The 24,710-nt window shown below is 44.4% G+C and overlaps 1 protein-coding gene across 7 annotated transcripts in view; it reads left to right on the top strand.

Annotated features, from left to right (window-relative positions):
- Nucleotides 1–8,038, top strand: part of LOC125537029 (pentatricopeptide repeat-containing protein At2g41720) — a 30,667-nt gene extending 22,629 nt beyond the window's left edge. For 2 of the 7 annotated variants that reach the window (XM_048700316.1, XM_048700323.1), the window contains exon 10: nt 7,770–8,038. In XM_048700316.1, coding sequence (XP_048556273.1) covers nt 7,770–7,873 — 104 coding nt within the window. In that variant the 3' untranslated portion in view covers nt 7,874–8,038. Of the gene's footprint in view, nt 1–2,753; nt 2,875–2,955; nt 3,186–5,123; nt 5,376–6,439; nt 6,586–7,769 lie in introns of those variants that run through there. The other 5 variants (XM_048700314.1, XM_048700319.1, XM_048700318.1 and 2 more) reach the window with 5 other exon arrangements.
- The last annotated feature ends 16,672 nt before the right edge of the window (nt 8,039–24,710 follow it).

The raw sequence follows: 24,710 nt of genomic DNA, 5'->3' as shown, positions 1-24,710 counted from the left end.
CGGACTTAGGTAGTAGCCATGTCTCGAGTGAGTCATATGGAATATCACTAAGGAGAGATGTCACCTCGGTCTCGAGAGCTCTAGCTCGTGCTCGTGTCATCGGTCCTCTTGGCACTTGGTGAGACAATGGTAGGTCCATGGGATGACCATAGGATGGTCCACATCATCTCCCCCACCCCCTGGGAAAGATCCGACCTCGGATCAGAAGCCTCATCACCGTGGTAGGGAGAGAAATCCTTGACGTTGAATATGCCGCTCACGAAGTACTTGTCGCGTGGGATGTCGATCTTGTAGGCGTTGTTGTTGTTGTAGTGTTCTAGCACCTTGAAGGGTCTGTCGGCTCGTGGTAGGAGCTTGGACTTGCGTTCGTTGGGGAAGCGTTCCTTGCGAAGGAGTAGCCACACAAGATCTCCGGTGTTGAATATCATGGGATTCTTGTTGAAGTTGATCTTGGTCGCAGGCGTTGTACTTGGCGCTCGATGGTGTGCCTTGTATCTTCATGCATCTTCTTGAGATAGCTCGCTCGTGCACTCGCGTCCATGTTGATGCGCTTTTGTAGTGGTAGAGGTAGAATGTTCAATGGGGACAACAGGTTGAAACCGCAGACGACCTCGAAGGAGGGGACTTGCCGGTAGTCAGATGTCTTGTGCGATTGTAGGTGTACTCGAGTATAGGTAAGCGCTCTTCCCATCCGTTGATGTTCTTTTTTATGAACACACGTAGGAGGGTAGATAGCGTCTGATTCATGACCTTCGTTTAGTCGTCGATTCGTGGGTGGTATGCCGAGGAGAATAGGAGCTTGATACCGAGCTTGGCGCATAGAGTCTTTCAAAAGTAGTTTAGGAACTTGACGTCATGGTCCGACACAATAGTCTTGGACCAAAAGTAGCGAGAGACGTCACGGAACATCTTGGGCCAAAAGTAGTTATTGGAGAGCGTAGCGAATGTCTTGTAACGTCCAAAGTGTCCCATAAGTCCTCCATGAGCTTCTTGCAAAAGTAACAAAGGAAGAGAAGACTCGGGGGTACATAGTTTGTTAGCTCGCATAAGACACTCATCCTTGATGTAATATCGTTCTCAAGATGTATGCGTCAAGCATTTGGCATATGGAATAGCAAAAGTAACATCATGCGCATACAAGTCTTTTATGTGCTTAAAGCCAATGACATTCAATCCAAGTTTAGTTACAAGCATGCATTTGCGGGATAAAGCATCCGCCACAACATTTTCCTTACCTTTGATATACTTGATAACATAAGGAAATAACTCAATGAATTCACTCCACTTCGCGTGACGCTTATTCAATTTAGTTTGACCCTTAAGGTACTTAAGCGTTTCATGATCCGTAGGGATGGCAAATTCATGAGGGCGAAGATAATGTTCCTACATATGCAAAACTCGCACTAAGGCATATAGCTCCTTGTCATAAATTGGATAGTTTAGTTGTGCTCCAGAAAGTTTCTCACTAAAGTAAGCTATGAGGCGCTTCTTTTGCATTAACACACCTCCTATATCGTTGCCACTAGCATCACAATGAACTTCAAAAGTTTTGTTAAAATTGGACAAAGCAAGCAAAGGAGCATGTGTAAGCAAATTCTTAAGCTTATGAAATGCGGTATCTTGGGATGGTCCCCATACAAATGGTGCATTTTTTTACTCAAGGCATCCAAAAGGGATGCAATAGTGCTAAAGTCCTTAACGAATCTATGATAGAAACTGGCTAAGCCAAGGAAACCACGCACTTTGTTGCATGTTGGTTGATTGTGGCCAACTTTTAATACTTCCTCTGTTCATTTTTATAAGGCCTTGAAGACATTTCAGACAACATGCAAAACAATTTATTTTCAGTTGTCTGAAACGACTTATAAAAATAAACGGAGGGAGTAGTATCAATTTTAGCTTCATCTACATGAACACCCTTAGAAGACACAACAAAATCCAAAAAAATAAGCTTATCAAACCAAAAAGGGATTTGTCCATATTAACATAAAGGCGTTCTTTTCTTAGAGTTTGCAAAACGGTTCTAAGATGGGTGACATGATCGTATAGGGACATGCTAAACACAAGAATATCATCAAAATAGACCACAACAAATACGCCAATGCAAGGGCGGAGAACATAATGCATTACATGCATAAAAGTGCTGGGTGTTTCGGATAAGCCCATAGGCATAACGAGATTCTTACAAGGCAAATTTGGTTTTAAAAGCGGTTTTTCATTCATCACCTTCTTGAATGCGAATTTGATAATAACCACTTTTAAGATCAATATTAGAGAATATGGTAGCTCCGCTAACAGTGATAACATTGATAGGACAACAATCGGAACACATGCGAAAACTACCGTCTTTCTTAGGCACAAGAATTACCGGCACGACGCAATGACTTAAACTTTCACATACATGCCCATTGTCAATGAGTTGTTGTATTTGCCTCTGAATTTCTTTGGTTTCTTTCGGGTTGACGCGGTAGGGTGCCTTGTTTGGTAACGGTGTGCCGGGGGTGAGGTTGATTCGGTATTCGATGCCGTGTAAAGGAGGTAGTCCCGGAGATAGCTCATCAGGGAAAACATCCTTGAATTCCTGCAATAAAGAAGACAACACTAAAGGTAGATGATGAGAGGTGTTAGTTTTTGTTGCCTCATCCTTGCACAGTAGGACATAGTGTATAACACTTGATGGGTTCTCACACACTTCTCTCATCTCACTTTTGGTAGCAAATAACACTAAGTTTTTCTTGTCGCTCATCGTGGAGGCATTCAATTTTGGCTTGCGGCGTTCACTCTCTTTTTGGTGGCTCACTCTCTCACTATTCTTTCTGCGATGGGTAATCGCTTGCTTGTCGACGATCACTTAGCTTGGTGACATATGTCATAGTACGTACTCCTTCCCCTTCATCTTGAAGCTATAGTGATTGGTTCCTCCATTGTGCATGACATCGCGATCAAATTGCCAAGGTTGTCCAAGCAAGAGGTGGTAAACGGACATAAGAACCACATCACACTCCAAAGTGTCTCCGTATGCGCCAATCTTGAAGGAGACTTGAACGGTGTGCTTCACTTGGATGGTGTTGGAGTTGTTATACCATTGGACCTTGTAGAGACGAGGATGCTTCATCTTGACCAATTGTACCTTGGAACATAGTGAAGGAAATATACCCTGGAGGCAATAATAAAGTTGTTATTTTACATTTTCTTATATCATGATAAATGTTTATTATTTATACTAGAATTGTATTAACCAGAAACTTGATACATGTGTGGATATATAGACAAAACACAGTGTCTCTAGTAAGCCTCTACTAGACTAGCTCATTAATCATAGATGGTTAAGTTTCCTAACCATAGACATGTGTTGTCATTTGATGAATGAGATCACATCATTAGAAGAATGATGTGATGGACAAGACCCATCCGTTAGCTTAGCATAATGATTGTCAAGTTTTATTGCTATTGCTTTCTTCATGACTTATACATATTCCTTTGACTACGAGATTATACAACTCCCGGATATCGGAGGAATACCTTATGTGCTATCAAGCGTCACAATGTAACCGGGTGATTATAAAGATGCTCTATAGGTATCTCCGAAGGTGTTTCTTGGGTTGGCATAGATCGAGATTATGATTTGTCACTCTAAGTACCGGAGAGGTATCTTTGGGCCCTCTCGGTAATGCACATCATAATAAGCCTTGCAAACAATGTGACTAATGAGTTAACGGGATGATGCATTATGAAACGGGTAAAGAGACTTGCCGGTAACGAGATTGAATTAGGTATGTGTAGCACCTAGATGTAACTTGCCATATTTGTAACTCCGACTCTTGCCATTTTCGGCCTCAAGTTATGAGATTCCCTTCGTGGTTGGGTTCTGTCTTTGTTTTGTATTTTGTTCATGTCATGCATTTTATCATGTGCATCGCATTTGCATTCGTTTTCGTCTCATGCATCTGAGCATTTTCCCCATTGCCCGTTTCGCAATCCGACACTCCTACATGCACCAGTGCACCCCTTGTGTCTCTTTTCGTGAATGGGAGTTAAACATTCTCGGAATGGGTTGAGATTTGTCAAGTGGCCTTGGTACACCATCGATAGACCGCCTGTCAAATTTCGTTCCATTTGAAGCTCGTTTGATACCCCAACGGTTAACCGGGTAACCGCAACAGCCTCTTGTGTGTTACAGCCCAACACCCCTCCAAAACAGCCCAATAACCCATCTAAACCATCTCCATGTTTTTCGCCGTCGGATCACGATCGTGTGGGCGAAAACCACACCTCTTTTAGACATTCCTAACTCCCCTACCTATATAAATGGGTCTCCCCGTCCATTCCCGGGTCCAAACCCTAAAAAATCGCCCCTCTTGTCCGTCGGACGTGTCCGCACCGCCCGGACACGCTGTGTCGCCGTGCCGAGCCACCCAGATCGCGCCACGTGGCCCTCCACAGCCACGGCCCGTGGGGCCCGAAGCCGGCCCGCGCGAGCCCGCGTCGCCAGGCCGCCTCCTCCCGCGCCTCCCCGCGCCGCCGCCGCGCGCCACCACGCCTCGCCGCGCCGCCCGAGCGCTCGCCCGCCTCCTCCTCGCGCCGCCGCCGCGCGCCACCAAGCCTCGCCGCGCCGCCCGAGCGCTTGCCCGCCTCCTCCCCGCGCCTTCGCGCCGCCGCCGCGCGCCACCACGCCTCGCCGCCGGCCGCCGCCACCTCGTGCCGTCCGAGCGCTCGCCCGCCTCGCTCGTCGTGCCGCCCTGCCGTCGTGCTGCACCGCCTCCATCTCCTTGTCGCCGGCCCGAGCTCCTCCGCCGCCCCGAGCTCCGGCGACCCCGGATCCACCGACCCCTCCTTCCCCGGCCGCCGGCGACCACCCGCCTCCAACTTCGGCCGCCGCACCAGTCTCCTCTGGCGATCCTCGAACCTCGTGCAACCCTAGATCTGGAAATTCGGAGGGTATAATTTCCACTAAGTCTTTTCCCTGATATTTTTATGCCCCTGTTCATAGTGATATATCTCCGTGCTCGGTGATCCGAATCATGCATATGATATGTCAAATTGTTCGTCTCGTTGAGCTCTTCATGTTAGAAGCATTTTCATGCATGTTACTGTACCTTATGATGCCATTTTCTTTGATGCAGGAGTGCTATAAAATGTTAGCTGCTGGTACTTATCAGATCATGAAGGTTTTGTCATTTTTGTTGCATTTGATGTGTGCATTATTTGAGCATGAGGTCTACATGTGTTTTGAACTACATCATGCCATCTGTACAGAGGTGCAAGCCTTGCATTTTTGTGATCTATGTGGTGACTAGCACACGCATGCAAACTAGGCTCCGTGATGTTGTTGTTTTCAGGGATTTAGGATTTTGCTAAGTCTTTTTCCTGCTGTTATTTTGATGCCATGTAAACTTGATGCTACATAGTGATCCATGCTTATTTTGAGATACTTCAGTAAGGATGTTTGGAACATGTGGTTATGCTTTATCTCTTCATGCCCCTGTTTGCAATTATGGAGTGCTCTAGTATGTCTTTTTCTTGCTCTAGTTTTGCTATAAAATGTTTCTGGCAGATTGTTAACATGTCAATCAATATTGCCATGTGTTTTGCTAGTGATCCATGCATCCTATGAACTTCCTCTTGCCATGGTTAGCTTCATGAACATGTCATCTTGCTATTGGTATGCTTATGTTGTCATGTAATGCTTTGTGGTGAGTGGCATGAGCTCGCAAAGTTGCTATCGTGAATCTGTTTATGCCATGCTCTGTTTTTCTGCTAAGTCTGAAACTGTTAATAAACTTGCTATGTTTACATGGGTGCCATCATATCTTCTGTGCCTTTTTGGCTCATGTTTAGTAAGGGACTTTTGTTCTATTCATTTAGTAGTATCGTGTCATGCCTTTGTTTGTTATGATATGTTCCTGTAGCATGTTGTTTGCTTGCTTTAAACAATGCTTCCTGATGTTGTTTTTGACATGTTAGTATTTTCACTAAGTTTGTGATGCTAATATTTTTTGCATTTTTGCCATGCTTGTTTGAACCTGTTCTAGTGTGATTTAGCCGTAGCTCGGTGTTCATGTTTTGTCAAGCATCTCTTGTACATCACTGCCATATGCTTTGTTGCTATGTTGGAGTGCAGTAGCTTGGTTTTTTGTTGCATTCTAAGTGGCATCATGCTGTTAATCGCAGAATAGTATCAACCTTGTTTTGCTTGCCATTTGCAAACCGTGCATCCGTTTTCGGTGATCTTTATATCGATTTCAACCGAAATCATCTCATCTTTCTAGCGGCATACTTGGTTTGCCAAGTTGATGCCTTGATCATTCTTTCTCTTCCGGAGCACACATATGTATTGCATATCATATCTTGCATATCATGCCATGTATTGCATCATGTTGCTTGTGCATTGCACCGTGATTGATTGTTGTTTCATTGCTTGTGTTCTTGCCTTGGGTAGAGCCGGGAGATGAGTACGTGACCGAGGAACCTGTTGAGTACGCTAACGAGGATCAAGCTTTCGACAACTCTGAGAACTTTGTAGGCAAGATGACCATACCCTCGAAATCACTTATATCTTTGTTTTGCTAGCTGTTCGCTCTATCACTATGTCGCGCTACCTATCACTTGCTATATCATGTCTCCCATATTGCCATGTCAAGCCTCTAACCCATCTTCGTAGCAAACCGTTGTTTGGCTATGTTACCGCTTTTGCTTAGCTCCTCTTATAGCGTTGCTAATTGCAGGTGAAGCTGAAGTTTGTTCCATGTTGGAACATGGATATTGTTGGGATATCATTATTATCTCTTATTTACTTTAATGCATCTATATACTTGGTAAAGGGTGGAAGGCTCGGCCTTATGCCCTGTGTTTTGTTTCACTCTTGCCGCCCTAGTTTTCGTCATACCGGTGTTATGTTCCTTGATTTTGCGTTCATTACGTGGTTGAGTGTTATAGGAACCCCTTGACAGTTCGCCTTGAATAAAACTCCTACAGCAAGGCCCAACCTTGGTTTTACCATTTGCCTACCTACCATCATATACCTTTTCCTTGGATTCTGCAGACTCAAGGCTCATCTTTATTTTAAACCCTTCCCCCCGGGCCAGTGCTCCTTTGAGTGTTGGTCCGAAACAGGCAGCCTGCAGGGCCACCTCAGGGCAACTTGAGGGCTGGTTTTACTCGTAACTTGACCTATTCGGTGTGCCCTGAGAACGAGATACGTGCGACTCCTATCGGGATTTGTCAGCACATCGGGCGGCTTTGCTGGTCTTGTTTTACCATTGTCGAGATGTCTTGTAACCAGGATTCCGAGACTGATCGGGTCTTCCCGGGAGAAGGAATATCCTTCGTTGACTATGAGAGCTTGTGATGGTCTAAGTTGGGACACCCCTGCAGGGTATAAACTTTTGAGAGCCGTGCCCGCGGCTATGTGGTAGATGAGAATTTGTTAATATCCGGTTGTAGAGAACTTGACATTTTACTTAATTAAAATGAATCAACCGCGTGTGTAGCCGTGATGGTCTCATTTCGGCGGAGTCCGGAAAGTGAACACGGCCTTGTGTTATGCATGAACGTAAGTAGCTTCAGGATCACTTCTTGATCACTTCTAGCTTCTCGACCGTTGCGTTGCTTCTCTTTTTGCTCTCATTTGCGTATGTTAGCCACCATATATGCTTAGTACTTGCTGCAGCTCCACCTCACTATCCTTTCCTACCCATAAGCTTAAATAGTCTTGATCTCGCGGGTGTGAGATTGCTGAGTCCTCGTGACTCACGGATACTTCCAAACAGTTGCAGGTGTTGAGGATACCAGTGCAAGTGATGCTACCAAACTCAAGTGGGAGTTTGATGAGGATTCGGGCCGTTACTATGTTTCTTTTTCGGATGATCAGTAGTGGAGCCCAGTTGGGACGATCGGGGATCTAGCTTTTGGGGTTTATCTTCCTTTTATTCGGATTTGACCGTAGTCGGTCTTTGAGTATTTGGAGTGTATTTGGATGATGTATGAATTATTTATGTATTGTGTGAAGTGGCAATTGTAAGCCAACTCTTTATCGCTTTCTTATTCAGTACATGGGATGTGTGAAGATTACCCCTCTTGCGACAAGCCTACCATGCGGCTATGCCGCCAAGTCGCGCCTCGATACGTGGGAGATATTGCCGCATTGTTGGTGTGACAGTATGAAGATACCGACGATCGAATCTTGGGCAAGTAACGTACCGATGACAAAGGAAATAACGTATGTTATCGTGACGGTTTGATCGATAAAGATATTCGTAGAATATGTGGGAGCCAATATGAGCATCCAGGTTCCGCTATTGGTTATTGACCGGAGAGATGTCTCGGTCATGTCTATATAATTCTCTAACCCGTAGGTCCGCACGCTTAACGTTCGATGATGATTTTGTATTATATGAGTTATGTGATTTGATGACTGAATGTTGATCGGAGTCCCGAATGAGATCACGGACATGACAAGGAGTCTCAAAATGGTTGAGAGGTAAAGATTGATATATAGGATGATGGTATTCGGACACTGGAAGTGTTTCGGGATGTACCGTGTACTTATCGGGTCACCGGAAGGGGTTCCGAGCACCCTGGCAAAAGATATGGGCCTTATGGGCCAAGAGGGAAAACACACCAGCCACAAAAGGGCTGGTGCGTCCACCTCCCATACGGGCTGGCCAAATTGGAGAAGGAAAGAAAAAAGGGAATAGGATTCCCCCTTCCCCCTCTTCCCTTCCTACTTCCCCCTCTTCCCTTCCTACTCCGAATAGGAATAGGAAAGGGGAGGCCTAATTGGGAGGACCCCAAGTAGGATTCCTCCTACTTGAGGCGCCCCATTGGCTGTCTCTCCTCCCCTCCAACCTATATATATGAGGGGGGCACCGCTAGAACACACACGAACCATTGTTAGCCGTGTGCGGCGCCCCCTCCATAGTTTACACATCCGGTCATATCCACATAGTGCTTAGGCGAAGCCCTACGCGGATCACTTTTCACCATCATCGTCATCACGTCATCATGCTAACTGAACTCTCCCTCGACACTTTGTTGTATCAAGAGTTCGAGGGACGTCATCGAGCTGAACATATGTAGAACTCGGAGGTGCCATATGTTTGGTGCTTGATCGGTCAAAACGAGAAGAAGTTCGACTACATCAACCGTGTTGTCAAACGCTTTCGCTTTTGGTCTATGAGGGTACGTGGACACATTCTCCCCCTCTTGTTGCTATGCATCTCCTAGATAGATCTTGCGTGAGCGTAGGATTTTTTTGGAAATTGCATGCTACGTTTCTCAACAGTGGTATTCGAGTCAGGTCTATGCGTAGATGATATGCACGAGTAGAACACAAAGAGGTGGGCGGTGATCGTCATACTGGTTACCACCAATGTCTTATTTTGATTCAGCGGTATTGTTGGATGAAGCGGCCCGGACCAACCTTACATAACCACGTTCATGAGACCGGTTTCATCGACAAACATGCAACTAGTTTTGCATAAAGGTGGCTGGCTGGTGTCTGTTTCTCCAACTTTAGTTGAATCGAATTTGACTATGGCCGGTCCTTATTGAAGGTTAAAGCAACAAACTTGATAAATCATCGTTGTGGTTTTGATGCGTAGTTAAGAACGGTTCTTACTAGAAGCCCTAGCAACCACGTAAAACTTGCAACAACAAAGTAGAGGAGGTATAACTTGTTTTTTGCAGGGCATATTGTGATGTGATATGGTCAAGACATGATGTGATATATGTTATTGTATGAGATGATCATATTTTGTAAAAGTTATCGGCAACTGGTAGGAGCCTTATGGTTGTCGCTTTATTGTATGAAATGCAAACGCCATGTAATTGCTTTACTTTATCACTATATGATGGAGATCAAGGTGTCAAGTCGGTGACGATGGAGATCATGACGGTGCTTTGGAGATGGATATCAAAGGCACAAGATGATGGCCATATCATGCCACATATATTGATTGCATGTGATGTTTATCTTTTATGCATCTTATTTTGCTTAGTACGACGGTAATATTATAAGATGATCCTTTACTAAAATTTCAAGGTATAAGTGTTCTCCTCGAGTATGCACCGTTGCGACAGTTCGTTGTGCCGAGACACCACATGATGATCGGGTATGATAAGCTCTACGTTCACATACAATGGGTGCAAGATAGTTTTGCACATGCGGAATACCCAGGTTAAACTTGATGTGCCTAGCATGTACAAACATGGCCTCAGAACACTAGAGACCGAAAGGTCGAACATGAATCATATAGTAGATATGATCAACATAGAGATGTTCACCATTGAAAATTACTCGATCTCACATGATGATCGGATATGGTTTAGTTGATATGGACCACGTGATCATTTATATGACTTGAGGGATGTCTATCTAAGTGGGATTTCTTAAGTAATATGATTAATTGAACTTAATTTATCATGAAATTAGTCCTGATAGTTTTTGCATATGTATATTGTAGATCAATAGCTCGTGTTGTAGCTCCTATATATCTTTGATATGTTCCTAGAGAAAACTAAGTTGAAAGATGATAGTAGCAATAATGCGGATTGGGTCCGTGATCTGAGGATTATCCTCATTACTGCACAGAAGAATTATGTCTTTGATGCATCGCTAGGTGACAGACCTATTGCAGGAGCAGATGCAGATGTTATGAACGTTTGATAAGCTCGGTATGATGACTACTTGATAGTTTAATGGACCATGCCTTACAACTTAGAACCGGGACTTCAAAAATGTTTTGAACGCCATGGAGCATATGAGATGTTCCAAGAGTTGAAATTGGTATTTCATACTCATGCCGTGTCGAGAGGTATGAGACCTCTGACAAGTACTTTGCCTACAAGATGGAGGAGAATAGCTCTAGTAGTGAGCATGTGCTCGCAATGTTTGAGTACTACAATCGCTTGAATCAAGTGGGAGTTAATATTCCAGATAAGATAGTGATTGACAGAGTTTTCTAATCACTATCACCAAGTTACTAGAACTTCGTGATGAACTATAATATGCAAGGGATGACGGAAATGATTCCTAAGCTCTTCGTGATGCTGAAATCGGCGAATGTAGAAATCAAGAAATAGCATCAATTGTTGATGGTTAACAAGACCACCAGTTTCAAGAAAAAAAGGGCAAGGAAAAGAAAGGGACTTTCAAGAAGAATGACAAGCAAGTTGCCACTCCCGTGAAGAAGCCCAAAGCTAGACCTAAGCCTAAAACTGAGTGCTTCTACTGCAAAAGGGAATGATCATTGAAAGCGGAACTACCCCAAATACTTGGCGCATAAGAAGGATGGCAACGTGAACAAAGGTATATTTGATATACATGTTATTGATGTGTACTTTACTAGTGTTCATAGTAACCCAAGGTATTTGATACCGGTTCAGTTGCTAAGATTAGTAACTCAAAACAGAAGTTGCAAAATGAACGGAGACTAGTTAAGGGCGAGGTGACGATGTCGGTTGGAAGTGATTCCAAGGTTGATAAGATCACCATCGCACACTCCCTCTACCTTCAGGATTAGTGTTGGACCTAAATAAATGTTATTTGGTGTTTGCGTTGAGCATGAATATGATTGGATCATGTTTATCGCGATATGGTTATTCATTTAAGTCAAAGAATAATTGTTGTTCTTTTTATATGAGTAAAACCTTCTATGGTCATACATCCAATGTAAATGGTTTCTTGAATCCTGATCGTAGTGATACAAATATTCATAATATTGATGCCAAAAGATACAAGTTGATAATGGTCGTTGTATCCTATGAATCTGCCTAGGTTCGTGCACCCCTGCATCCCTTCGGTACCATCCATCTGAATCAAATTGTGAGCATGTAGTTTGTTGGCTCAATTCTTGCAAAAAGACACCCGCCTCCAACCCATCTCACCTATGCGATTTGCAAAAAGACCCCTCATCCCCTAGGCCTGTCTCCCACCTCTGGCTCCTGAATCAATTTCCTGCTAGTCCAACTCGGCAACTCTGGTTGCAAATAGGACCTAGATATCTGGCTACCACATCCTGTTGACGACATGCGGTGCGTGCGTTGATGGAGACACGCCAGAGGCGGCTCATAGATCCCAGCGACGACAGCCCTAGACGGAGATTCATGTGTGTGGCTGACTGGCCGTCTTATCTGCCGCCTTCGATGAAGACCAATTAGGTGGCCACCACATCTCGTCGGTGGCAGCCCGTGAGTACGAAATTTGGATGACTACGTTTACGTCCACATAGCTAGCCCTATTAGATGATCTCCCCTTGGCCCTTGCCAATTAGCGCCCAGCGAGATGTGACTGGCATGTGTTGGTGAATGTAAATTTCTGAAATAATCTGTTAGTTCTACTCTCGTTTTGGTCAATGCCATTTTTAAGCTGATGTTGTTTTGTAATCAGAGGTGCTCCATGCTTGATTTGCACCGCGCAATTTGTATTACAAATCTGATATACTAATGGCAAATATTTGCCTATGATACATGCTGCTTCTGGAACTAAACCCGTAATGGCTATGCATGTAATTTCTTCTAACTGTTAGCTGCTGGCCATAGGCACGAAATTTCAGAGCATGCTTTAGGTTTTGAGCATTTGTCTCGACTGATTGCAACTTCGGTAGCTAGGTTCAGAGTGTTTGAGTACATGCCTCCATCTCAGCTTGATATGCATCCTGTAGTTTCTGAAGATTCCTAAAAGACACAACAAACGGTTGTCCTTCGCTATATGACCCCAACCACTCTTATCAAACTGACGAATACAGGATTGCTTCCGTTTTTGGTGCACCGAGTTTGCAAGATAATGACCAATTTCGTGGCTCAAGGAATGTATTTACACGATAATTCTTCCAAACAACGAGTACAGTTCGCGTTCTGCAGATGTAGAATTTAGGGAGACAGATCACGACAAGGGAGATGAGTCTGCAGATGAATACGCAGATGGGAAGAAAAATTTAGATGTCTAAAGGGACGATAGAAAGCAAGTTTCTGTTATCATGAAATAAGATTCTCCGTCCATAATCGCGGTGGCCGCCAGATGGGTCGCAACGCATCATGGGAGGATATTTTCTCCGTCGTACCGATCTGAATGATTCAGGAGCCGGAGGTGGGAGATAGGCCCAGGAGATGAGGGATCTTTTTGCAAATCGCATGGGTGAGCTGGGTTGGAGGTGGCGTCTTTTTCCAAGACTTGAGCCAACAAACTACAAACGCATGATTTGATTCAGATGGATGGTAGCGAAGGGATGCAGGGGTGCACGAACATAGACAGATTCATAGGATATGACGCCTTGATAATGATAGTGCAACATATTTGTGGACCTGGTGTTTAGGTCATATTGGTGTAAAGCGCATGAAGAAACTCCATATGGATGGATTTTTGGAATCACTTGATTATGAATCATTTGATACTTGCAAACCATGCCTCATGGGCAAGATGACTAAAACTCTGTTCTCCGGAACAATGGAGCGAGCCAATGATTTATTTTAAATAATACATACCGATATATGCGGTCTAATGAGTGTTGAGGCTCGCGGTGGGTATCATTATTTTCTGACCTTCACAGATGATTTGAGCAGATATGGGTATATCTACTTGATGAAACACAAGTCTGAAACATTTGAAAAGTTCAAAGAATTTCAGAGTGAAGTGGAGAATCATCGTAACAAGAAAATAGAACTTTCTACGATCTGATCGCGGATGCGAATATTTGAGTTATGAGTTTGGCCTTCATTTAAAACAATGTGGAATAGTTTCACAACTCACACCACCTGAAACATCACAGTGTAATGGTGTATCTGAACGCCGTAACCGTACTTTATTATATATGGTACGATCTATGATGTCTCTTACCGATTTACCATTATCGTTTTGGGGGTTATGCATTAGAGGCAGCTGCATTCACGTTAAATAGGGCACCATCTAAATCCGTTGAGACGCATTCACATTAAATAGGGCACCATCTAAATCCATTGAGACGACATCGTATGAACGATATATGGTTTGGCAAGAAACCTAAGCTATCATTTCTTAAAGTTTGGGGTTGCGATGCTTATGTGAAAAAGTTTCAGCATGATAAGCTCCGAACCCAAATCGGAGAAGTGCGTCTTTATAGGATACCCAAAAGAAACTGTTGGGTATACCTTCTATCACAGATCTGAAGGCAAGATCTTTGTTGCTAAGAATGGATCCTTTCTAGAGAAGTAGTTTCTCTCGAAAGAAGTGAGTGGGAGGAAAGTAGAACTTGATGAGGTAACTGTACCTTCTCTCAAATTGGAAAGTTGCTCATCACAGAAAACCGTTTCCGTGATGCCTACACCAACAAGAGAGGAAGCTAATGATAATGATCATGAAACTTCAGATCAAGTTACTACCGAACGTCGTAGGTCAACCAGAGCACGTTCCGCACCAGAGTGGTACGGTAATCCTGTTCTGGAAGTCATGTTACTAGACCATGACGAACCTATGAACTATGAGGAAGTGATGATGAGCCTTGATTTCACAAAATGGCTTGAGACCATGAAATCTGAGATAGGATCCATGTATGAGAACAAAGTGTGGACTTTGGTGGACTTGGCTGATGATCAGCAAGCCATTGAGAATAAATTGATCTTCAAGAGGAAGGCGGACGATGATGGTAGTGTTACTATCTACAAAGCTCAAATTATCGCAAAAATGTTTTTGACAAGTTCAAGGTGTTGACTACGATGAGATTTTCTCACTCGTAGCGAGGCTTAAGTCTGTCTGAATCATGTTAGAAATTGCCGCATTTTATGAAATCTGGTAAATGGATGTCAAAACTGCATTCCTTAATGGATTTCTGAAAGAAGAGTTGTATATGATGCAACCAAAGGTTTTATCGATTCTAAAGGTGCTAACAAAGTGTGCAAGCTCCAGCGATCCTTCTATGGAACTGGTGCAAGCATCTCAGAGTTGGAATATAAGCTTTGATGAGTTGATCAAAGTATATAGTTTTATATAGACTTGCGGTGAAGTCTGTATTTACAAGAAAGTGAGTGGGAGCACTACAACTTTTTTGATAAGTATATGTGAATGACATATTGTTGATAAAAAATGATGTAGAATTTTCTGGAAAGCATAAAGAGTGTTTGAAAGGAGTTTTTCAAAGAAAGACCTCGGTGAACCTGCTTACATATTGTGCATCAAGATCTATGGAGATAGATTAAGACGCTTGATAAGAATTTCGATGAGTGCATACCATGATAAGATTTTGAAGGAGTTCAAAATGGATCAGTCAAAGAAGGAATTCTTTGCCTGAGTTGTAAGGTATGAAGTTGAGTAAGACTCAAAACCCGACCACGACAGAAGATAAAGAGAGAATGAAAGTCATTCCCTATGCCTCAGCCATAGGTTCTATAAAGTATGCCATGCTGTATACCAGACCTATTGTGTACCTTGCCATGAGTTTGGCAAGGGGGGTACAATAGTGATCCAGGAGTAGATTACTGGACAATGGTCAAAATTATCCTTAGGTACCTAAAGAGGACTAAGGAAATGTTTCTCGGTTATGGAGGTGACAAAGAGTTCGTCGTAAGGAGTTACATCGATGCATGCTTTGACACTGACCCGGATGACTCTGAGTCTCAATCTGGATACATATTGAAAGTGGGAGCAATTAGCTAGAGTAGCTCCGTGCAGAGAATTGTAGACATAGAAATTTGCAAAATACATACGGATCTGAATATGGTAGTGATACGTCCATTTTGCATCATGCTTTTATATCGATATTTATTGCATTATGGGATGTTATTACACATTATGTCACAACACTTATGCCTACTCTCTCTTATTTTACAAGGTTTGCACGAAGAGGGAGAATGCCGGCAGTTGGAATTCTAGGCTGGAAAAGGAGCAAATATTAGAGACCTATTCTGCACAACTCCAAAAGTCCCGAAACTTCACGGAAGTCAGTTTTAAAATATATAAAAAATATTGGGCGAAGGAAGCACCAGAGGGGGGCCACCCACTATCCACGAGGGTGGGGGCGCACTCCCTGCCTTGTGGGCCCCCTGGCAGGCCTCTGGTGCCCATCTTTGGCTATATGAGGTCTTTCACCCTGGAAAAAGTCATAGCAAGCTCTCGGGACGAAACTCCGCCGCCACGAGGCGGAACCTTGGCGAAACCAATCTAGGGCTCCGGCGGAGCTGTTCTGCCGGGGAAACATCCCTCCGGGAGGGGGAAATCATCACCATCGTCATCACCATCGATCCTCTCATCGGGAGGGGGTCAATCTCCATCAACATCTTCTCCAGCACCATCTCATCTCAAACCCTAGTTCATCTCTTGTATCCAATCTTTGTTCCAAAACCTCAGATTGGTACATGTGGGTTGCTAGTAGTGTTGATTACTCCTTATAGTTGATGCTAGTTGGTTTATTTTGTGGAAGATCATATGTCCAGATCCTTTATGCATATTAATACCCCTCTGATTATGAACATGAATATGCTTTGTGAGTAGTTACGTTTGTTCCTGGGGACATGGGAGAAGTCTTGCTATAAGTAGTCATGTGAATTTGGTATCCGTTCAATATTTTGATGAGATGTATGTTGTCTTTCCTCTAGTGGTGTCATGTGAACGTTGACTACATGACACTTCACCATTTTTTGGGACTAGAGGAAGGCATTGGGAAGTAATAAGTAGATGATGGGTTGCTAGAGTGATAGAAGCTTATACCCTGGTTTAATTGTTGCTTCGTAAGGGGCTGATTTGGATCCATATGTTTCATGCTATGGTTAGGTTTACCTTAATACTTCTTTTGTAGTTGTAGATGCTTGCAAGAGGGGTTAATCATAAGTGGGATGCTTGTCCAAGGAAGGGCAGTGCCCAAGCACCGGTCCACCCACCTATCAAATTATCAAAGTACCGAACGCGAATCATATGAGCGTGATGAAAACTAGCTTGACGATAATTTCCATGTGTCCTCGGGAGCGTTTTCCTTTATATAAGAGTTTGTCCAGGCTTGTCCTTTGCTACAAAAAGGATTGGTCCATTTTGATGCACCTTATTTACTTTTATTACTTGTTACCCGTTACAAATTACCTTATCACAAAACTATCTGTTACCGATAATTTCAGTGCTTGCAGAGAATACCTTACTGAAAACTGCTTATCATTTCCTTCTGCTCCTCGTTGGGTTCGACACTCTTACTTATCGAAAGGACTACTATAGATCCCCTATACTTGTGGGTCATCAAGACTCTTTTCTGGCGCCGTTGCCGGGGAGTGAAGTGCCTTTGGTAGGTGGAATTTGGTAAGGAAAAATTTATATAGTGTGCTGAAATTTACTGTCACTTGTTACAATGGAACATAATTGTGACGCCCCCAATTCGACCGTACACTAATCATACACGCAAACGTGTACGATAAAGATCAGGGACTCACGGGAAGATATCACAACACAACTCTACAAATAAAAATAAGTCATACAAGCATCATATTACAAGCCAGGGGCCTCGAAGGCTCGAATACAAGAGCTCGATCATAGATAAGTCAGCGGAAGCAACAATATCTGAGTACAGACATGAGTTAAACAAGTTTGCCTTAAGAAGGCTAGCACAAACTGGGATACAGATCGAAAGAGGCGCAGGCCTCCTGCCTGGGATCCTCCTAAACTACTCCTGGTCGTCGTCAGCGGGCTGCACGTAGTAGTAGGCACCTCCAGTGTAGTAGTAGCCGTCTTCAACGGTGGCGTCTGGATCCTGGGCTCCAACATCTGTTTGCAACAACCAGGTAGAATGGAAAGGGGGAAAAGAGGGAGAAAATCAACCATGAGTACTCATCCAAAGTACTCGCAAGCAAGGATCTATACTACATACGCATGGGTATATGTGTAAAGGGCCATATTAGTGGACTGAACTACAGGATGCCAGAATAAGAGGGGGATAACTAATCCTGTCGAAGTCTACGCTTCTGGCAGCCTCCGTCTTGCAGCATGTAGAAGAGGGTAGACTGAAGTCCTCCAAGTAACATCGCATAGCATAAACCTAACCGATGATCCTCCCCTCGTCGCCCTGTGAGAGAGCGACCACCGGTTGTATCTGGCACTTGGAGGGGTGTGTTTTATTAAGTATCCGGTTCTAGTTGTCATAAGGTCAAGGTACAACTCCAAGTCGTCCTGTTACCGAAGATCACGACTATTCGAATAGATTAACTTCCCTGCAGGGGTGCACCACATAACCCAACACGCTCGATCCCATTTGGCCGGACACACTTTTCTGGGTCATGCCCAACCTCGGAAGATCAACACGTCGCAGCCCTAGCTAGGCACAACAGAGAGGTCAGCACATCGGTCTAAATCCTATGGCGCAAGGGTCTGGGCCCATTGCCCATTGCACACCTGCACATTGCGAGGGCGGCCGGAAGCAGAACTAGCCCCCTTAATACAAGAGCAGGCTTATGTTCCAATCCGGCGCGCGCCGCTCAGTCGCTGACGTCACGAAGGCTTCGGCTGATACCACAATGTTGAGTGCCCATAACTGTCCCCGCGTAGATGGTTAGTGCGTATTGGCCAGTGGCCAGACTCAGATCAAATACCAAGATCTCGTTAAACGTGTTATCTTGAAATAACCGCGAACGCCCACCAGGGCCAGGCCCACCTCTCTCCTAGGTGGTCTCAACCCACCCTGTCGCTTCGCCACAAAGATCCACACGCGGGTACTCCTACGAGCCGACCCGTCTTTTAGTCATCACATGTATCATGTATAAAGTATATAGTATATACCCGTGATCACCTCCCGAGTGACCACGACCCGATAGTATAGCATGGCAGACGGACAAGAATGTAGGGCCACTAATGATAAACTAGCATCCTATACTAAGCATTAGGATTGCAGGTAAAGGTAACAACAGTAGTATTAAGGACAGGCTATGCAGCAGTATAGGATTAACTGAAGGCAGTAACATGCTACAGTACTCTAATGCAAGCAGTATAGAGAAGAATAGGCGATATCTGGTGATAAAGGGGGGGGCTTGCCTGGTTGCTCTGGCAAGGAGGGGTCGTCAACACCGTAGTCGGACTGGGGGTTGCCGGCAGTCTCGGGGTCTACCGTAAAGAAGTAACGGAGGGGGAACCCAATAAATAACAGAGCAATCAAAGTATCACAAAGTGTAACATGGTATTACACGGTGCTAGAGGTGACCTAACGCGGTATGAGGTGGTACCGGTGAAGGGGGGGAACATCCGGGAAAAGATCCCCGGTGTTTCGCATTTTTGGACAGATGAACCGGAGGGGGAAAGTTGCGTGTTCACTATGCTAGAGATGCGTGGCGGACGAACAGGCTGCGTATCCGGGTTCGTCTCGTCGTTCTGAGCAACTTTCATGTACAAAGTTTTCCCATCCGAGCTACGATTTATTTTATATTAATTTTAAAAGATTTAAATCATTTTTAGGATTTATTTAATTATTTAAATTCAACATTATCTAGAATAGTGATTGCTGACGTCATCATGACGTCAGCAGTCAACAGAGGTGTTGACTAGGTCAAGCTGACGTGTGGGTCCCATCTGTCATTGACACATTTTAATTATCCAATTTTATTAACCTAATCAGTATTAATTAGGGGTGGGCCCCACTGTCATTGACTATTTAATTAACTAACAGTAGTTAGGTTAATTAGTTATTTGGTTAATCTGATTATGATTAATTAGTTTAATTAATTGTTTAGTTTAATTAATCAAGGTCAATTAAGTTAATTAATTCTTCAATTAATTAATTAATTAATTAATTATTTTAATTCTTCTTTTCTTCTATTTTTTTTTCCATTTTCGTTCTGGGCGGGGCCCCTTTGTCATAGGGCCAGGGGGCCTTGGCGGGGCGGGCACACGGGTGCGGGCGCACCTGAGCGGGTACTCACCCGCCGGGCGAGACGAGGCCGACGGGGCTCCGATGGCGGGGCAAGCCGGCGCGGCCAGCCAGGACCACGACAGGCGGAGGCGAGGCGGGACGACGCGGGAGGAGCGGCGCGGGGCGATGCGGCAAGGAGAGGTGAGGCGCGCAGGCGACAGGGGCGGAAGGCCGCGCGGGGCAGGGCGAGCCCATGGGCGGAGCGAAGCGGGATGACGGGCGACGCGGTGGCCGCGAGCAGCAGCAGGAGGGTCGTGAGCGAGCGGCGCAGGCGGAAGCGGGAGATGAGGGGCTGCGGGAGGCCGGGTCGAGGCCAGCGGCATAGGCAAGGGGCGGCAAGGCGGCGAGCAGAGAAGGCGCGGTGTGGCGAGGGCGACCCGGAGCGTGAGCTTCGGCACGCGGGCGCTGCGGGTGCGGTCCGGACGCGGGTGGCTGGGCGAGTGGAGGCACGACGGGCAGCGGTCGCGCGTGGGCGAGCGGGGGAGGAGAGGGTAGTCGGGGCTCACTGCGAGGAGTAAGGACTTGGCAGTGGTGCTTGGGAGGAGGACGAAGACGCGCGACGGCGACGGTAGGCGACTCCGGCGAAGAAGTGGCCGGACGAGGCGGTGACGGTGTGCGGTGGCGACGTGCGTGGACGGCGTCCGACGAGGAGGAGGGCGTCAGCGAGGTAGAGGCGGGGCGTCGGTGCCTGGGGCGCCCTCGGGGGCGTGCAGCAGAGGGGTGGGAAGGGGGCGCTCGTCGATGGGGGAGGGGGCGCTCGTCCCTGATCCAGATCCGGACGAGGAGAGGAGAGACGTGGGGAGTGGGAGGACTGGGTTAGGGTTCGGTGTCCCCTGGGGGGGGGGGTTAGTAGGTGAGGTGGGGTGGGCCGGTCTGGCCGGGCCGGCCTATAGCTAGCTGGGCCATTCGGCCCAGGGAGAGGGGTTCTTTTCTTTTGTCTTTTTTGTTTTGTTTTCTGTTTTCATTTAACCTTTAATAGATTTTAGTTTAATTAAAATACAATAATAGTCCCTAAATTAGTCTTACTAAACATCCCACTGCCACAAGCAATATAGCACATTTTAGAAAGTAGTTTGTATTTGTTTATTAATTTACGGGCAATTAATTAATGGTTCTACCACTATTTTATTTATTTTAGTGCATTTAACTACTTTATAATAGTGTGTCTTCTCCACCAATATTTATTATGAATTACTTGCTACATTTAGAACATATTAGTTTTGACTTTTGAAAACTTTTCTAGTTTGACTTTATTTCAAATTTGAATTTGAAAGAGTTTTGAATCAGTGCGAGATTATCAACAATAATCATGGTGACGTGACAACATTAGCAGAGGTTTACTGTAGCTTGATTATCCGAGCGTCACAATTCTCCTCCACTACAACAAATCTCGTCCCGAGATTTAATAGGTAGAGCAAGGGGGAAAGGTCTGGTTACGATATTCAATGAATCTTCTCGGTCTTGGTTGCCCTTCTCGAAAAAGTTGAACCCTCTTGTTGATGTCTAGGTCATCATGATGAAGTCTTCATCCTTTTCTTCGGGGGTCTCATCGTACTTATGAAAAATGATCAAGGTTATCTTCAGAGGAACTGACCTCTACAAGGTCACGTATCTGGTAGAGAACATCAGGGAGGGTGACGAATAGTAACTCTCGAATTGAAACTTAAGAAATTATCGAGAGTAAAGTAAGGAGGTGCAAAATAGAAGTTTCAAGCGCTTAGGCAATCGTTCGTTGCCTAAAACAAAGTGTGAAAGAGGGTACAAAGCAATGGGAATAAGTATTGCGTCTGATACCATATAGATCACTAGGCAGGTGGCCCGTGAATTACATACGAAGTCAAGCGTGGGAAATAACTTTGACAATAGGTTGTACACGAGAGTTAGGTTTCGATCCTGTGGAACTGTGGGTTATGGGCCCACCATGTGGGTTAAAAGTAGGAAGGATGATGACATCTTGCACGATCATGTGAGCAAGGCATGTCAGAGGATAGTCTGTCGGTTATGTCGGCAACAACATCGGTACCAAGGGCGAGGGACGAAGAGAACCATTTTCCTGCTCGTTGAACAAGGCGGACCAGTAGGCAAAGTTCTCGTCCATCGGCGGTTACCGGAATGTCATCAACAAAAGTAACAGGGTCTTTCTGACAGAGTTGTACACTGAGGTGTTTACAAAAGCAGGAGAATATTACTGCTTAGATCATATAGTCCTCAAGAAAGGTTAAACGAAACAATTGAAAGGAAAATATGATTATCAGATTAAACCGAACAATGGAAAGGAAAAATGTGTTTAAACACATATTCCAGGGGTATATCCTTCCCAAGGACAAGCAGAGATTAAATCATGATATTCGTGCCAGGATATAATGTAAGAAACCCTTTCGATAAGGGGAGAGAATTTTCATGACACTACCCATACAACGGTGCCTGGATAATAGAGCAAGTAACATTTAGCATTGGGCTTCAAATTTTCTTGTTGAAAATCGGAGTACCACAAACATGCTTTGAGATAGCATCGACATGGTCTCCAAGCAAAGGTCAGACTTCAGATACACAAAGGATCCATCAAGAACAACTTGTAGAATAAGTTATACAATTTCCTCATGGAAGAATGGTTAACCTTGCTAAAAAGGAAACTAAAACATTTGGTCCTCCGGTCAGGTGTGCTAGGCACGACATCACCTTACCGGGTCATATAAGGACCAACTTATGACTCTTGAAAAATGTTTCAACCATCATATCTGACCGAGGTTCAGATCCGATTGGTGTCAGGATACCTCAGACATTAGGATGCCTGAGAAGAAAAGGTGCAACACAAATTGACGAGTTGACATAACAAGATTCTCGGAAATAAAACTATGGAAGCGAGTTTCAAAACAAGAGTTCATCATTAAGACAAAGAGAGGATGAGGGGGGGGGGGCAGATGGACTCCGCGACAATCCTCGAGATTTCCAAAAAGGTGGTTTTCCACAGTTATGTGAACTAGGAGATAACACTTGCCAGTTCAAATGATGTAATGATGTATGCTCGAGGAGAACATACACAATTAAACATTGGTTGGAAGGTGCACCCAAAATATTGGCTCAGGTAGCATGATCAATGTTAGAATGGTGATTCAATAACCAATAGTCTAATATTAAACTATTGACCATTAACTTCAAAGCAATAGGGTTGCTAGAAGTACAGAATCCAAACATGACCGTTCAATTGATATCTTGGAAGGGGTCAAAATGTTGATGATGATCACAACAAATTTTGTCGAGAGGCTCCATGAGGATGCAATCGCTCGGCGATGACATCAAGCCAAGGGAATGGTGAAGCAAAAAGTTATTATAACCATAGATAAGATGCCATCTCAGAATTCAGAGTTGTCTCTCAAGACAAACAATATGATGGTGAAAGTTCGATGTAAGCTTAGAGCACTGTCGGGATTGTGTCCCGAGGATGAAGGACATAGGTAGAATGGTCAAGCAGTCAGCCTGACGATGATGATGTGGTTAATCAGCTGGGAATGGCACGATCGAGTACAAACTCGTATGCATTGAAGATTACTAAGAGTTGTTGAATCGCAGTGCAGACTCGATTCAGTTATCGATGTCTTTCAGTGTTAAATTACTCAGGGCCCATGAAAAATTGGAATCAATGAGAATGTAGCACTTGATGAAGAACTCATAAGAAGTTATGCAGTCCCGTGATAATCTTGAGATACTAGGGGGGGTAATACTCGACGACAAATCAAAGTAGAGGTTGGTCTGGGGTATTACTCCGCAGAAGACAAGTGCTTAAACTTGCATGAGAAATGGTATTTAAAGGAGAACATGGTCGGAACCACGATTGCAAAAGGCCAGATCCCAGATATAAGATGAACTTATACCAAAGGAATAATTAATTAAGAGAAGCTTTAATGATAAGATCTACATCATGTCCATGGGCACGAACGCAATGTTCAAGGTCGACTCCCACTTCTTCAATGCATAACCTTTCATTCAGTCCTCATTTTCATGGAGTTGTAGTGTTGAAATTTTATCTGGTAAATCGCCAGGAGAATATGACTCGTGAAAACTTTCGGGTTCACACGGTTTTAGAGAAGGTATAGGTTCAACCCATCGGGGCATCTTAGAAACATATACCACAAACTTCGGAGTAAATAATACAAGCTCGAAAGTAGAGCATTGTTCAAAAGCAGATGATACAATTTACCAAAGGCATTATATACCCATGGAAAGGCTCACAAGGTTATTCAATATGAAGGACACTGTCGGATAAAATCCAACAAAGGAACCGATGGTCCACAAGGGATCTGATGTGAGCATCGGTACTCAACCACAGGAAGAAGAATGCAAGGAGATCTGATTATAGAAACAACTGACTAATTCAAAGTTCAAATGCAAAAGAATTATGATTTCCAAATCAGGGGATCAGAAGCAACGCTCTGATCAAGGATGGATAAATTGAGTAGGCTTAGGGGTACAATCGATGGCAATTTGATTGGTCGAGATCCAGCTCATGTTTAAAATGACGTCTGAGCCGAAAGGATGAATTCTAGGATCTGATTAAGGATTGCAACATTTGCATCATATTGAATCAAGGGACCCAAGATGATAAAGGCAAAGGACATCCATGAATATTGCTAGTCATTTGGAATTAACCAAAATGCAGGCAGACAAGCATTTCAAGAGCCATAGGTTAATGAGGATTCTCGAAAGATCGGATAGTATTTTGAAGAATTTTGTGAAACACATGAACAACTAGGGATGAGCGGATACTCGATAAGAGCGAGGAATTATCCGTAGGGGTATTCATGTGGCAAAGAACTGCGAGGCAGTAGGCACAAAGTATTCTTGAAACAATAGAGAGAATTTCGGTGT

The sequence above is a fragment of the Triticum urartu genome, chromosome 2 (assembly GCF_003073215.2).
Source record: "Triticum urartu cultivar G1812 chromosome 2, Tu2.1, whole genome shotgun sequence".
NCBI lineage: Eukaryota > Viridiplantae > Streptophyta > Magnoliopsida > Poales > Poaceae > Triticum > Triticum urartu.
The sequence above is the reverse complement of the archived record's forward strand: the minus strand, read 5'-3'. Positions and strand labels throughout refer to the sequence as shown.